A 16,403-nucleotide genomic window follows, 5' to 3' on the forward strand; every position below is an offset into this window, starting at 1 on the left:
ACGTGTTTTGATAACTTTGACCACCAAACTGTAATCAGTTCATCCTTAAGTCCAAGGAGAAATCTGAAGAAATTCCAGTAAGGCAGTCTCTCATGAGAATGGAACAGACGGAAGGATAACTCTAAAACATAAAACCACAGATGTCACCGACACCAAGGTCTAAAATAAAAGGTGAAGAAAGCACATATACATACGTGAAACTATTTCACTTAACTTTGACACATAAACCTCTGACAGAGTGGTTCTTCTACTACTGAGTTAGATAAAATTCAGGTCACAGCTCAGCAGTTTGAAAATCTAAATCAGGGCTGCTCAAAGTGGGGCCCACTACAAGGTTGGATTTGGCTCACCATGTGATTCTGACAACAACAACACAGACACACCTGATTATAGTATAATCTTCTTTTTTTTTTTTTATTAAACTTTATTTTGCAGTTTTTTACTATCAAGCATACAGCTTACAAACTCAGACACAAATAGAAATGTATCTCTGTATTTTCTCTGGGAAAGCTATGTATCTGAAAAAACCTAAAATAATGCGCTGTGGGTATATTGTGGTTATTTTCAAGTGTTTCAAATTAAATAAACGTGTTATCAGAGTACAAATCGCAGAAGAATATCAACCCATTTCTGTGCCAATATTGAAATGCATTGTCGAACCCAGATGGAAGAAAGAAATGGTTATTTGCTACTGGAAAATATACTGCTATCATTTTTTATTCTGTTTATTTCTCTGTGAGATAAAAAGTATTTTTAAATATGTAGGCTGAATCCAAATGTTAACCCTGTGGACTTGCAGTTCGAGCTCTCTCGGTCTTCAGTCAAATGCACTGTGACATGTCCACTGTCATCATGTCAAGTCTGTGAGGGCTTGAGACTGTGAGCTGCTGATAGACGGGCTTCGAAACGACAATAACGAAATGCATTTGACTACCTCTACAGTCTGTACTGCCACATATTCCTGTTGTGATGTAGGAAAATGTTGCTTGCTACCTGATTCAAGTAACATTTTAATAAAATTATTGTTTTACATGTTCATAATACTTAATGTCATGTCCGTATAGCCATGAATTGTGGGTAATTAAAAATCAGTGAATTCTGTTGAATTCTGTTCTGAGCGGACTCTCTGGAAGTCTGCAGACAGCCACTTGTGCACTGAATGACCAGTGGGTTCAGACAGCCCTCAGAACTCGCAGACTCTGCGAGCGCATTCGCAGGAAGTCTATGAGTGCTTACAAAGTGAGAGTCTGTCAGTCCGTTGCAGTCCAGACGTTTGGATGGAGCCCAAGACATTTTTGCTTTTGGCCTGCGGCCTACCATTAACTTTGGGTTTTGGCCCCTGGTCTAAATTAATGCCATCATCTCTCTGCACTTAAAAGCATAGTTAACTGATCTTTAGTTATCAGAACCTTAACACTGTGCTGCTTTAACTTCTGTACTTCTACTTAATTATCCTTCTGAATGCCTGTCTTTTAAAGGTGCACTATGTAGTTTTCGGAATCAGAAGAGAAAGATCTTCATAGACTGATTTTTTTCTCTTTTTTATGCCTTAACAAACTAAACAAATAACTCTTTGTTTTCATTACTGAATAAACAAACTGACCTTAAAGGACGCCACAGCTTCATACCGTTTTACTTTGTTTATATGTGGCAGACCCTGCCACCTTTCTTGCTTCAAACATTAATCTGGGGACCTTATTTTTCCTCTGAGAAAACAGCTTGTTTTATCAGTTATGGAAAACATAAATATGCTTGACTTATTATTTTTCCTTATCAATATTGTAAATATCAAAATTCTCAGTTTGAATTTTGTCTCCAAAAACGACATAGTGCCCCTTTAATTAAAATGGTGCTACCATGCTACTTTAGCCCTAAAAGAAATATTATACAATATAATCTTAGATTAGATTAGATTAGATTATAACAAAACCATTGATTTGTAATTTTAATGTTGAAAACGGACGCGATCAAACAGCAGTTTAAGGAAATTCTTATCGATCTCATGATGATTTAGTTGGTTTTTTTTCTCTCTCACTATTTCAAGCTCATGGACTTCACATGAATCGTCTGTGTCGTACATAGTCTCACATACACAGAAAGGAGGCATTCACGGCCGGGTTAAAAGAGATGGTATCAGTGATGCCCTACACAGATACAACATGACCTGGGGGCAGTGCTGAGTCCCATGACATAGCACAACACTAAGACCTCAATGGCGTAAGGCTTACGCTTAAAGACAGAGATATACTTGTTTCTAAACACTTGTTTGTTCAGCGTGCAAACATAACTCTGTTCATATTTGTGCTCGTAAGTGTGAGTCGCATCATTTCTCTTTGTGTTTTAGTGACCTACTGCCTCAGTGGCAAAGCCTTTTCCCCTTTGTGGAGTTTCTTTTTTTTTTTTTTTTTTCACGAGTCATCTGTTTAGATCCGAACACTTTACCAGCAGCTTTCTTTGTCATGTGTCTACTTTTCTTTTACACTGACCTTTGTCCCTCACTTTCAAGTGTGAACATTCATCTCCGGCAATTTCACATTTCCCCTGAGAACCAGGCACTTGTTTCTTTCCTGCAATGGTGAGAAAGTTTGAAGCCATTCACAAAGGCATCCAAAATTCACACAGTCAACCGTAGTGACACTGCCGGGATTTAGGATTAGGCAACGGAAACTGTTGAGAAGTTTGATAAAAAGTTTAGGAGCTTGACCCCACACAAAGACACACTAATGGCCCTACAACATGTGTCACATCTGGTCCCGGGCCATAACGTTGCGTCTCAGGGCAGAGCTCTTGTCGCCCAGCCGGACTCAGGTTGGACCATTGTGTTCAGGAGGTCAGATTTGTTGAATTTGGACCAGCCCGCTGTCCCTCCTGTGCTGATGTAATTCTCATGGGTCATTTAGAACTTGGAAGTACATAACCAGCAGACTTTACTACAGGAACTGGCACACAAAAACACTCACGTACATAAAATTTCCTTGATCTGAGAAAGTAAAATGCGTCATTACGAAGGAAAAGTGTTGCTCAAAAATTAAAGTTTGTTCCTCTGTAAATATTTTCCACCGGCTATTGTATGACAGTTTGTTGGAGAGTTAAATACAGATTGATCGCTGGGGAGATTACAAAAGAGAGCAGTGTGTTTAAATGGTGAGAAGATTGTCGGAGTGTTTGGACTCACTACCTGCATTTGTGCTTAAGGTTTCCCCCACCATGTCCTGTTACCGCAGACCAAACCACCCTCCTGTGACTGAGAGGGGACTCCGTGGTTGTTAAAGGGACCACTATTGTCTTGTGCATGTGTTTGGGTGTGCAAGTCTGTTCAGATCTCAAACACTTGCCTGCAGCAAACACAATATGATACCTCGTCACCTCCAAACAATAACTTTATAACAGAAAACCCTGGTAGAGCTCAGACATACTGCAAGGGTCAATTTAATACTAGCCCCTTTTAGATAGAAAAGGTGGCACATTTGCAGCGACGTAAAGTCTGCAATGTGCCGCCTTGTCTATCTAAAGGGAGGTGTAATATTCCCTCTTTTCCAAAAAGTCGCCACTGGGGTAGGCGTAAAGGTGACGTGACGTGAAGCACGAAGTTGGGCGTAAACAGTGAAGCAGTTCCGAAGCACAGCTCGGATTTAGATAGCAATGGAGGTGGAAAAAAGTGTACCCCTCGAGGCGTTAAATTGGCGGCTTGCTGCCCAGTATAAAAACGGCTACTGATGCCTCTTTATGACCTACATAAGCAACTGAGACCATCAGCGAGATGGCTATTTCTACATAGTTCGTCGGAAAATTCAAACTGTTTTTGAGGAAGAGTGTTGCTGACGAATTGAGGACTGTCACAGTCTGGTGGAAGAAGCTGCCCTGTAGTCTGGTGGTATGGCAGCAGAGAGTTCTGTATTGCCATTACTAAGACAAAGTTAACTCTATGTCACCATCATTATAGTGGTTATAAATCTTATATAGCCACAAATTCAGACGTTGCATCATCGCTACAGATCCTGTAAAAACCTGTGTTTAATGAAAATACCATGTTTCTCCTCAGGGGCCGCCAGAAACAACACAAAAGTACGTTTCTGTGGATGCTTTAAACACCATTTGGTACAGTGTCATTAGTATGGATCATGAAGTGCCATTTCATGTTTGTTTTTTGTTATAGTCCCATAGTTTGGTGTATTTACCTTAAAAATGATAATAAAATTCCTACATTTTTAGATTCCAGTTATTTTTTTATAATGTGATGTGCTTTTATTTCTGGTGGAAAAGCCGAGAGGAAACAAAAACATGACTTTGCCTCATGAAGTACTCTAGTGTTAAACCTATTTTGGCCTCTTCGGTTGAACTGCTCAAAACGCACATTATTTGGAATGTCTGTGTTTGTCCGTCAACCAGTGCGACATCAAGTGACTCATGCAGCAGCCAGTTGGTAATGAAATGCAATTCCTTGTTAGGGCAAATTTGTTCAGTTCATTTAAGATGCAACCAGTGTTGAGAGTTCATCAGTGAGTATTGCCTCGGTGTAAAAGCCAAGAAAGTTGGGAACCAAAGCTATTTTTTTAACTAATTTGTTTATTAATTTGTACTTTCATTGTAAAACTCTTCAAACCTATTTATTTTGATCCTGTCGTCCACTGCACCAGATGTATCTTGTTGGCTAATTAATTCAGTAACTGTGTATTGCTGCCACCTGTGTGTGGTCTGACGCCTGACATTAGGTATGCTGGAGAAGGGCTTAGTGTGCGTTCAGCAGTTACAGCACAAGCCATGGCCAACACACATTTGAGATGCCTAATGTGTCAGTTTTGAGGCTCTAGCACCCGTGCATAAAAAAGATGAAGGTTCCTCTAGCTCAAAAAATGTCATTGTGGGAGTTTAATACTGTGATTATCTGACACTGACCAAATTAAAGTAACATAGAAGCTTTGCGCTGACTGTCGGGGGAGAGAGCAGCTCGATGGTTAGGGGGTGGTGGGGTTGTAGGGCATAACATACATTCCACGCAATTGGCTGCTGCCTGTAACTGTGCCAAAGCAAATAGCCCTCGATTAGCCGTTTCATGGGGACTTTAAGGCAAATGGTGGCACTGTTACTGGCAATGTAATGACTTCTCCCCAGTCTGAAATGTGTAATTGTATTTATTTTCACTACAATTATCCCTCTTGGTGGTGTCAAACTCCAGGCTGAGAACCAATGATTTAACAATTCAATTCAAATTGCATAGAAACTGCATTTGTTTCGAAGCCTACGTTTTAATTCTGTGTTTTATCATAATATTGATGTCTGTGTTAATTATGTAAAGATAGTTAATTCCCTTTATTGGTCATGAAAGAGCTCTATAAATAAAGTTTATCATATTTTTTGGTTTCACATATAGTCAACTAGTTTATAATCAACCTCACACATTCCGATGTTATATTGTACTTTATTTCTGGTGAACTGCTGTAGTTCACAATTTGCACATACTTTCCCAGAAGTCTTTTTTCTCTCTGTCATATTTGAGGTGTGTGTCATAGTCTGAGGCCTTGAATTTAGTTCCTCTACAGTCCAACAGAACCAGACTCTGCATCAGGAAACCAAGTAACCTGGCAGCTTCATGTAGTCTGGGTTTAAGAGAGAGAGAGAGAGAGGTAGAGACGAGGGTGAGAGGCCAGCCATGAATTGTTCTCACCAGTAAAGAAGGAAGTGGAAAGGCAGCTTCCTCTCTGTGCAACGACGGGCACCACGGGAGGGAGAGGAGAATCGACGAGCACACAATGGAGTAGGGTTGGGTGGAGGGCAGACGGGAGGCGTTAATGGAGGGAGGATGTAAGTGCTGTATGTGTCTGGACATGAGAGGATGACTACAGAGGAGTTGAGATGATGGTTGGAGACGGGCAGGAAGCTGGACGGCCTCGCTAAGACTCCTGTATTTTAGCATTGTGTTGTGTTCTTTTCTTTGTGTGGATTGTTGTCGTTGCCACTTTCTCACAGCTTTTGCCATCAGCCCAGTGATTCCATCAATGCTTCCCATAATGGCCGATGTCATAATGATACACCACTTGTGACTCATTGGTGTAAATGTGCTCAAGCACTGTACCCAAGTACAACTCTAAAGTATTTGTACTTTGCTTGCGTATTTAAATTATGTGCTGCTTTCTTCTTGATATCTGTAGTTGTTAGTTACTTCACAGCAGATTTGGACTTTAAAGATATATTAAGATATAGAATATATTTAATAGAATAAAATTAGCTTTACATTAGTGAGCTACAACATTTAAATGCTGCTTGCATCTTTAATGCATCAGTAATAATATTCAAATAGTATAACATATTAAAATAGAACACAGACTGGACACATTTTAGTAATGAATACTTTTACTTTTAAACTTTAAGTAGATTTTGGACTTTAACTTGTAATCAAGTATTTTTAAGTTGTGGTATTTCTACTTCTACTAATGTAAAAGATATGAGTGCTTTTTCCACCAGTGTTGTGACTGCATTTCATTAACCTTAAATTTAGGCTAGAGTTGACATAATAGTCACCCCACTATCTTTTATTCCAAATTTAATGGATTTATAATAAATGAAAAACTAAATAAAATGGTGACCTGAGAGGATATCCCCCTGTTAGTTCTTCTTGTGATTAGCCCTGCAGGAGACAGTCACAACAAATGAATTAGAATCAGTGTTAAAGACCCTAAAAACGTATTTTCTCGATTTGCTTATTCCTGAGTGATGGGGTCACACTTCAGTGTATATATTTTCCACCAAAACTGGAACCATTCTGATCAATTCACACAAGATATTTCTGTGCTTGCAGTGTGACGGGCAGAAAAGAAAAGACAGTGATTCCAATGTGCCAATCATAATTTAAGAACATAGAATTAATCAGAATCAAAACTAATGACAGTAGTTTTAAAGAGGAAAGGAGTAAGCCTTCTTCCCAGGGTAGAATGTGACATGTGTCTTGACTCCAGACACCTGTGCATGGTTTAATTCCACGCACCTGTGTTAATGTGAGCCCAGTGGATCAAATGCTGTGACTTGAGCCAATTAATCACCATAGCAATGTCAGCTGTTGCCACTCAGCAGACAATCACACCAGTCATAGCTGTGGAAGGACGTCATCAGAGTTTAACCAGTTGTGTGTGTAGAAAGAATGAAGGTGAGTGGACAGGTTATTTAAATGTTCTGGATATAGTTTGTGTTTTTAGAATCTCTTACTCTGTCCTTTGCTTGCATGGCTGATTTTGCTCATGTAAGTGGAGGCTAGAGAGGCTTGTTAGTGTTAGCAGTTAAGCTATACGTTGCTTAAAAGCATGTTGTACACCTGTTGTACGTCCTGTGTGGTATAAAACATATATTTTAATTTTTTATTTTTTTTTTAAAAAGAACTCCTGAACCAGCTAAATATCTCAGTACAATATGTAGCAAATATGTGATTCTTGAGCATAGTCTTGGACAAAAAGAAAAGGTTTGGATTGTGGTTGAAAGTGTTTGACTGCATGTGGAGCAGGGATGAGGAGCCTGTAGAAGATCAGCAGACATTTTGATTTGTCATGCAGGAAAAGCACAGGTGAAACAAGTTTCGTCAGCAACGTCGTGTTTCCGTTAAATGTCCCGGTGATCCATGCCAGAGAGCGAACGTGCACAATGGGTCCTGGAAGTAGCTCATCTAAATGGAATGCAGTCATTTTTTAATGTTATCAGTAACACCTGCTTTTCCTGCATGACATGCCAAAATGTCTGCTGTAAAAAAAAAAAAAGGTCATTGGTTGATCAATCAACAGCCATGCGAGGCAAAGCAGCATTATTTCTGTTACCAAGGGTGTAGGTTTGATTTTGACATTGGTGGGGACATATCCAGTCATCTGACATTAACTTTGTACGATGCATTACCTACTGTACATAAGCAGTCAAACATTTGTAGTAAAATTAAAAATTTAGTGTAGCATGTCAAATTTACCTGTTGCCCTGAATCTTCCCTATATGAGCTACAATCTGGCTGGGGTCCAATGTCACCTGATAAATGAAACATTGATGCTATGAGCAGTGACACAGCACGACTCAAATCTTGAAGAAGATCAGTAGTATTCACTCGGCCTACTTTTAATATTACAACTAGCTAACAATTAATATTGAATTAACCACCATGTTCTTATTCATGTTCACCTGCTGCTGTGACCCTGCCACTCCACCGCTGTCTGATAAAGGGGACGGCGGTGTTGCTTCTTCTGTCACCTGACGAAGTAACACATCAATCGCCATTAAAGGGATATTCCGGTGTAAGTTTAATCCATGGTCTAAATCACCGTGAAACTGTGTTAGACTCCCTCTCGAGAGATCAAGTTAGCAGACCGCTAATTTACGGAGTTTTATCAACCTCAGAAACGACCGCAAGACAGCAATACACTGCAGTAAATGGGTCCAAATATAAACCGCCACCAAAAAGCCACAAATAATGCTCAGTACAGCACCACACTTCAGCAACAGTACAAATAGGGTCTCAGCACATAGTCCAGGGCATCTAACCTCCGCTAGCTTAGCTGGATTTCTACAGAAAAGCTGACTAAATTTACCACTCTTCTGCAGCAGCTTCCTGTTGACGGGAAGTCCCGACGACTCGATTACCGAGTGCAGTAGAGTTCCGCGGCTCATGGATGAAAATGTATGATTATGACTCCATGGAAAAGCAATCAAAGTTCACATATGTCTTACCTGCTAGTTTATAACAGTTATTATCGGAGCGGACAGGGAAAAGAACAGAATTGAGCATTTCTAATCGCACTCGGTAGTCGTCGCGTCAGGACTTCCCGACCTATTTGTACTGTTGCTGGAGTTTGGTGCTGTACTAAGCATTATTTGTGGCTTTTTGGTGGCGGTTTATATTTGGATCCATTTACTGCAGTGTGTTGTTGTCGTGCGGTCGTTTCTGAGGTTGATAAAACTCCGTAAATTAGCGGTCTGCTAACTTGATCTCTCGAGAGGGAGTCGAACACAGTTTCACTGTGATTTAGACCATTGATTAAACTTACACCGGAATATCCCTTTAAGAGAGAGAAAACGGTTGGAAACAATGTTTTGCGTTCATTAGTGGTAGCCTATGAGGGGGGACAAATTTTCCTCAGGTGACTTACACTTTTTTGGTGAAAAAGCTTCTAATGTCTTCCACCTTACTTTTCTTGCCCGACATCCTCGGAAATGTGTTACACGAGAAAAGTGTCAACCTCCTATCGTCAAAACTGGCAAAGCCTTTTGTTATGTAACAAAAGGAGCTGAATCCGAACAGCCTATAGGAGCGCCGTTTTACCAGTGGGTGGGCTGCAGAGACCATGCAGGACTCGCTTGCATTCCTCATTCTGGGAGTTGGTTCCTCAGGGAGGACCAGTTTATATATGTAGAGACCAGAGAGAACTTGTTTTTCACAATATGGGACCCTTTGTGTGCCGCATGTGGCGCATTTTTTTATTTTTTTTAAATTCTACACCAATGTCTGTAACACATTTAAACAACCCGGTTTCACAACAAAACACATTAAGCCCCATTCAGTACACTGTGAGAGTGTCACGTATTTCCTCCCTAGACATGAAATGTATGTATGTATGTAAGTTAGCAATAGTAAATATGCAACATCCATTTAGACTTTAAAAAAAAACTTGGGAAACATTCAGGTCATGGTTACAGTTTGGTTAGGTGCAGACACCAAAACTACCTGGTCACATTCAGGAAAACATAATTGAATGTAATGTAAGTTAAGTATGTACGGGACATTACCCTTCCATCTGCTTCACACTCCTCCCTGTGCAAACTCTATCACTCTCTATATAGTACGCTCGGTGCAGCACCTTCACACATCTGTGTACTTTTTGGGCGTAGGTAAGGTAAGACATGGTAGACACTGGCCTGGTATACATGGTGTATACCAGGCCAGTGTCTAGTGTTAAAATAGAATGAAATAAAAATAGACAAAAGAATAATAATAGACCTGTTTAAATCAGGTGTACATCCCTTTTCCTTAACAACAATATCCTGATTTTGTTGGAAATGTTCATGTGTTTTTTATTCATTGTTTTTAACATGCAAAAAGTGATTATTGGTCTTGGGTCAACAAAAACAAGAGGTAAACTCGTAAGAAGTGGGGCACAATATCAATAAGACAATAAATCGTTTCGCCTACACCTGTGACATTAATACACTGGCACCAAATATTGATATTTGTATCGGAACCTGTACTCTAAACAGTTTCCGCTGACAAGTTGACTTACCAGAGTAATAACTTGCGGTGTAAAGTTCTGTACACATAATCACACAGATTTAATTTATTAAAGGTATAAAGTGAGTCATAGTTGAGACCTTCCTTTAAACATTTTAACTCAAGAACTGTGCTGCTTTCTGGCAGTTTGTCCTTTTATTTACAGTTGGATATGTAACATCAGAACGAAGACACACATGGACATGGTCAAGTTGCAGTCAGTGTGTTTGTGTGATAAACGGGCACTAAGCTAACACCCAGTGCACTTTTTATATATTGTTTTATCCCAGTTTTTGTCATATTCTCTTAAACTGACACCACAATGCAGTAAAAAAAAACACAAACCTGCACACAAAATATTTAGTATTTTTCAGTTTGACAAATATAATGTTGTCTTTGATGGTTGTCTTGTAATATGTTGATTATCAAAGAATCACTGCATCATGACACTGTGGGCAACATCTTCTTAATCATACAGAATCCTGAGTAACTGTGATTTCTACCCCTGAAAAACAGCAATTACATTATTTCTCAACCTTTTTAAGTTGGTTTGTTCACAATACACACAGAACAACATTAGTCTTCTGTTGTAGCTCTGTTTTGGTCTCCACCAACTCGTGAGGGAAATAGCTGGCTCTTTAGCCGCTAAATGCTCCACTAGGTTCACCAACTAGGTGCTGACTTTGTCCGTCTGGATTTGATCACTGATCAGCAGTATAGTGTTTTCAATTTTTTATATATATATATATATATATATATATATATATATATATATATATATATATATATATATATATATATATATATATATATATATATATATATATATATTATATATATATATATATATATATATATATATATATATATATATATATATATATATATATATATATATATATATATATATATTAATATATATATATATAAAAATGACTGAACAGGGCTTCAGTGACAGTGGATCAAATTAATAGTGATTCTTTGCACATAAAAGTAGTCATGCAATGTGTTGCTGATAAAAGAATGTTGATTTGAACATTTGGGAGCGAGTTATTAGGTGCTTTGATATGATAAACTTCATTACTCATTGTGCTCAGTACACCAGTCCTTGAAATCAGTCCGGTGTTTTTATTGGACAAGTGAACTCAAACAAAAGGAGGATGAAAGTAATTGAAGTTTTTGATAAAAGTGCATGAAGGGTGACTGAGATCCCTGAGAAACGCAGCGTAGCAGGGAACACTGTGGGCGTACATATCGGTGCGAGCAGGAAAAGCTGCCTGAAGGGTTGGAGGTGGATTTGAGAGGAGGTTAACACCCTCCATGTCCCTATCGGGGAACACATGGCCCGACACAGGATGATTTCATGCCTCCATGTCCCCTCAGTCAGCCAGCCGCCCGACACAATGTTATCTATGGATAGGAGTGCCTGCACACACGGTCAACCACCCACCGGCAAACACCCGCAAGAGTTTCTCACACACATTCAGTGGGTAAGAGAAGTGATTTACTAGTCACTGTTGTTTCCTCAAACGTAGCTGAGCCACTGCAACAAAGACCAGGACAAACAGGAAGTCATAAAACACACGCCAAAGTAAAGTGTGTAAGACAGAAAAACATGCTTAGCTGCCCCAGAAATACAAAACATCCACTCAGGATTGAATGTCATTTGGCAGGTGAGCTGTAAAACTGACCCTTGATTTGTATTTATTTGCCTTTAAATAATTCCAGTCAGAGGTTGGGCAGGGAGGAAGAGGCTGCATTGAACGCCTGACTGGCCTGTTCCTTGGCTTTGGCGGGTGACTGCAGGTCGTACTTCTGCTGGACCTGATGAACAATACCGTCTTTTCATTCCCTGTTTGTTTTCAGGGATGTATGGTGGGCACATAAACATACATACACCCCTTGTCTGTCTTCAGGCATCATGCACACTTCAGCATATAGGCTGCACAAAGTCGATCTGTTCACACACATACACGCAAATGCACACACAGCACCCGTCTGTCCTCATGTCTGAGTTGGTTGGGTGTCTCGGGTGAGGGGTCTTGCAGATATCCCTCTTCCTGTATTTGTTAGGCTGCATACTGGGATGCTGTAACTCGACAAGGACGAAAATATGGCATTAAGGGTCCATGTTTCCTCTGGCTCTCTCCACATCTTGATAACCTTGTTCCTAGTAGGGCGGAGGAGGAACTTACAAGGTCCACCGCATGAGTTTTGTTTGCTTTCATTTTGTTAAACTATCAGTTATTGAGTCTGCTCAAAGAAACATACAGTAATCTTGTAAAAACCTTTGGAATAAAGATGTTGATTGAGGGGTTTGAATATGGGCCGACCGATTGCTGCCTGTTACTTGAGGCAACCAGGTTCTTTTCATAGCGGACATTTTATTCAGCCATTGCAGCAAAAGCTTTGGTAGCTCTGATAACATTAACAATGGTTTAGTTGTGTCCATGTGAGTCATGACAGTGTGACTCTGAGCAAGCACGCACCAACACCAGGACCCTGAAATTGAAGCAGCTAAATGAATCAGTCATAATTGTAGATGCACCAGGAGGGACAGGACAGAAGATGCTATGCGATGTTGAACTGGAAGAATGTAACTCTGCTCCAATGGAGTTACACTAACTGTGCATTCATGTGCTGTCAGAATTATTGGAAAAACATTTATTTTCTTTAATTCAAGCAAATGGCCTCTCAAGCCAGAACAACAACTCGGAACATTTTGGTACACAATGTTGCACAGGTGAAGTCATATAAAGTCTAAACATGGTGGACAAAAGAAAAGATTAGGATAATGATAAGACACTTTTACCAAAGTCAGGTATTGTAGAGAAACTGTATCATTTCCTTTGCACTTTCTTGTCAGTCAAATACTGGAAACAGTTGTCAATGTGTTGTTTTAAACGCTCTGGGAGGCAAATCGCAGAGGAACTTCATTTTTTTATCTCATTTTGCTCCAAATTTAAACCTGACGCACATGAACACACTGAAGTCAGAAGAACGACTTCCATCTCAGGTAGTGGGGCCATCCGAGGAGCATGTGAATGCCTTTCTGCCACAATGTGCACTCACTTTATTACAGCAGCTCTGCCGTAAATTCTACATTACATTGGTTTTTTTTTACATTGTTGAGAATGTATAAGCAAAAGGTGTTCTTTACATGCATGAGGGGAAAGAATATTATAAATACTTCTCATAGTTCAATTCAGTGTAAAGTAGTACGTTACAACACAGAACACTTTGTGCATCAAAAAAGCTTAGATTGTATAGGTGTACCTACTTAGTGGCCAATAAGTGTAAATGCAACCATAAAAGACATTATGGGCTACACCAATCCAAATAACGTTCACCCTCAGTGAAGGAATAATACTGTTACACTCTTAAAGTTAGTATGTCACAGATAAACATTTAAATGGCTTATAATGAAAGTATTATAGGAAATAAACTATTTTTACTGTTCACTCATTGTGGTCCTACTTTCTGTCTCAGTCAGATCTTATAATAATAATAATGTATTTAAAGCCCCTAAAGTAAAATGTGTCCCACAAAAACCTCAAGGAGTTACACATACATACATATGGCTAATGGAAACAAACGGAGATTAACAAGAACCAAACATGGAAACAATCTCTGACACACATAACGCATGTCTGACCCATATATGCATCCAAAAGCTATTTATCATCAGTGTTTCAGATGGATGGCACGGTCAGAGATCAGCAGTATGAATAGCATCAGTCTAAATCTGTAGACTAAGACAGCGTTGGGAACATAAGGAGTTTGACAGAAGTCTAAAATACACGATGAATGACTGACCGCCCGCCAAGTCGGCTTCTCACAATCCCTCACCTGTCGGCTCAAAGCTTTGTCACCCTATAATGAGCAAACAGCAGGATGATCATCCGCTGCCCGTGACCATGTGCTCTCCTCAGCTCGTCAGCAGAGCAGCACTGGGTTATTAATAAACTGGTTTCAATGGTGAAGATGTTGATGTGATGAGATGAGGGCGCTGACTGATGTTGTTCTTTTTACACTGATACGGAACAAATGCAGTTTGTCACTCGGAGATGTCCTGCGTAAAACTATGAAACAACATTAGCTAATTAGTGGCTGAATTCTAAGGGTTGTTGCATGTTCAGGGGTCATCAAATAAGTTGAATTATTGCCCAAAATCCCTCCAGATTTTCACTGTCAATCTTGTTTTCAGTTGCAATGGTTATTATTTGTCAGATTCCTCACGTTACGTTCATATACGACTTAAAACCTGGAACACAGCAGTATGACGATGAGTATGATACTTGAGCTTCCCACCATGAGCATGATGTCAACAACTGGGTGAGCTGACCAGAAAGGAAATTCGGCAGAATCCAGAGCAACTGCTGCCAGAGGGTACGATAGCCTCAATAAGTAATTTACACAGACGTGTTATTCTAAGAGAAAGAATCAGAGTTCTGCCTGAGAAAGTACAATATTTTTATAGCAAGTAGGCAGGATAGTATCGCCGATGTTTATGCTTCATTTATATCATTTAGCTCGTTCCTTGTGGGCGAGGGAATGGAAGAGGAAGAGTGGCCGGCAGAAGCAGAGGGAGAGGCAGAGTTCGTAGTGCAACGGGTTCTTTTGTTGCTGATTGGCTGAAAGACATGGCCAGAATCTTACTTTCAAACATTCAAAAGATGATTTAATATTATCAGCAGAGTGTGAAGAAACAACAGTGTTGAAGATGTCCACATATTGTGGTGGGCGGTTGTGGCACAGGGGTTATCTGACAGTTGCTGGTTCATTTCCCCTATTCTGCATGTCGAAGTGTCCTTGGGTAAGATACTGAACCCCAAACTGCTCCTGATGTGCTGGTCGGCACCTTGAATTACAGCCACCACCATCAGTGTATGAATGTGTGTATGAATTACTGTAAGTCGCTTTGGAAAAAAAGCTTCTGCTAAATACCCTAAATGTAAATGTGTTGCAGTGATGTCGACTGAAGCATGCTAATCAGCTAGCCCCAGCCCGTCCTGTTTCCTGATCACACTTTGTACTATAAAAACCAATAGTCCATAGTTTCAGCTAGGATACACAAACAGTGGGTTATCTTCTTAGTCTAACAAGTTAAAAAAGAATTATATGAAATTTTTATTACATATGAAGTATTTTTTGAATACTGCTTTCATTACTTACCTTCTGATTGCAGTTTCATTCTTTTACCGGACAGAGACGATACTAATTACCTTCAAACAAACAAACTTTATTCAAACCCGACACAAACTAAATTAAAGCTCACCAATCTTTCTTTGTCTTTTCACGATCACCTCTGGTTTTGTTGATATACAACAAATCCTCAATTCACGCGTCCGCGGTGACTACAGCCGTCACCTGTTCTGAGGTAGAGGTGCAGGCCGAGCCAAGCTTCTCATGAACAGCTGCCTGTCAACAGTAAAAGATGGCTACAGCAAAGGGTTCAGTCCAGTATATTGAGCAGCTGTAGGCGGTTATGCTGCCCCCTGTAGTTTTGGAGCAACCTTTGAATTCTAAAGCATTTGAATGTTTATTTATTGATACTAAAACTGAAGCAAAAGAGTTTTTTCCCCCCCAAGTTATTGTCTTTTTTTCCCCCACAAGTCAAGTGTGTCACCATTTCATTAATGTGGCCAGTTGATATATATTAAAATGTAAAACGGTTGCAAGGAAACAAATGTGCAAAAGATGCAAATAGAAGTGAGAAAAAAAGGTGAAAACAAAGAAAAAAAGCTCAAACGCTGGAATGAGACAAGACTAAGAGGATGTTTGTGACTGACGTCCACACGTAGCCAGTAAATGCAAAGTGCAGCTAATGAGTCTGATTACAGGAAGTCTGCCACAACAACATGCCTGTGCTGTTATTCACACCTGTCTGTGACTTTGTGCTGACATGTACGGCTCAGTAACAGTTTGTGCTTGTGTGTGCGTTAACCTCAACTAAAAACAACCTTGGGTTTTCTCTTCTCAGCTTCTCCCGATCTGGAGTTTGGTGCCATGTTTCACTGCCATTTGTTGTGTTCCAGGGATGATTTGGAAGGTGTACAGTGTACGAGGCTGTGATGGCTGCTCAGGAGCACGTGTCCATCAAGCCTGGCTTCCCCTCGGACGCAGCAGAGGCAGGGCTGAAATGGGTTCGTGTCACTAGCAGAATCGCAGGGCT

At 39.9% G+C, this 16,403-nt stretch overlaps 1 protein-coding gene across 1 annotated transcript in view; it reads left to right on the forward strand.

The window, feature by feature from the left end:
- The window catches only part of LOC115588409 (nectin-3-like protein), an 81,158-nt gene extending 64,755 nt beyond the window's left edge, over window positions 1-16,403 (forward strand). Inside the window, exon 8 of the mRNA XM_030429019.1 lies at window positions 16,267-16,403. Within this exon, the coding sequence (XP_030284879.1) occupies window positions 16,267-16,388 (122 nt within the window). The 3' untranslated portion in view covers window positions 16,389-16,403. The remainder of the gene's footprint in view (window positions 1-16,266) is intronic.

The sequence above is a fragment of the Sparus aurata genome, chromosome 9 (assembly GCF_900880675.1).
Source record: "Sparus aurata chromosome 9, fSpaAur1.1, whole genome shotgun sequence".
NCBI lineage: Eukaryota > Metazoa > Chordata > Actinopteri > Spariformes > Sparidae > Sparus > Sparus aurata.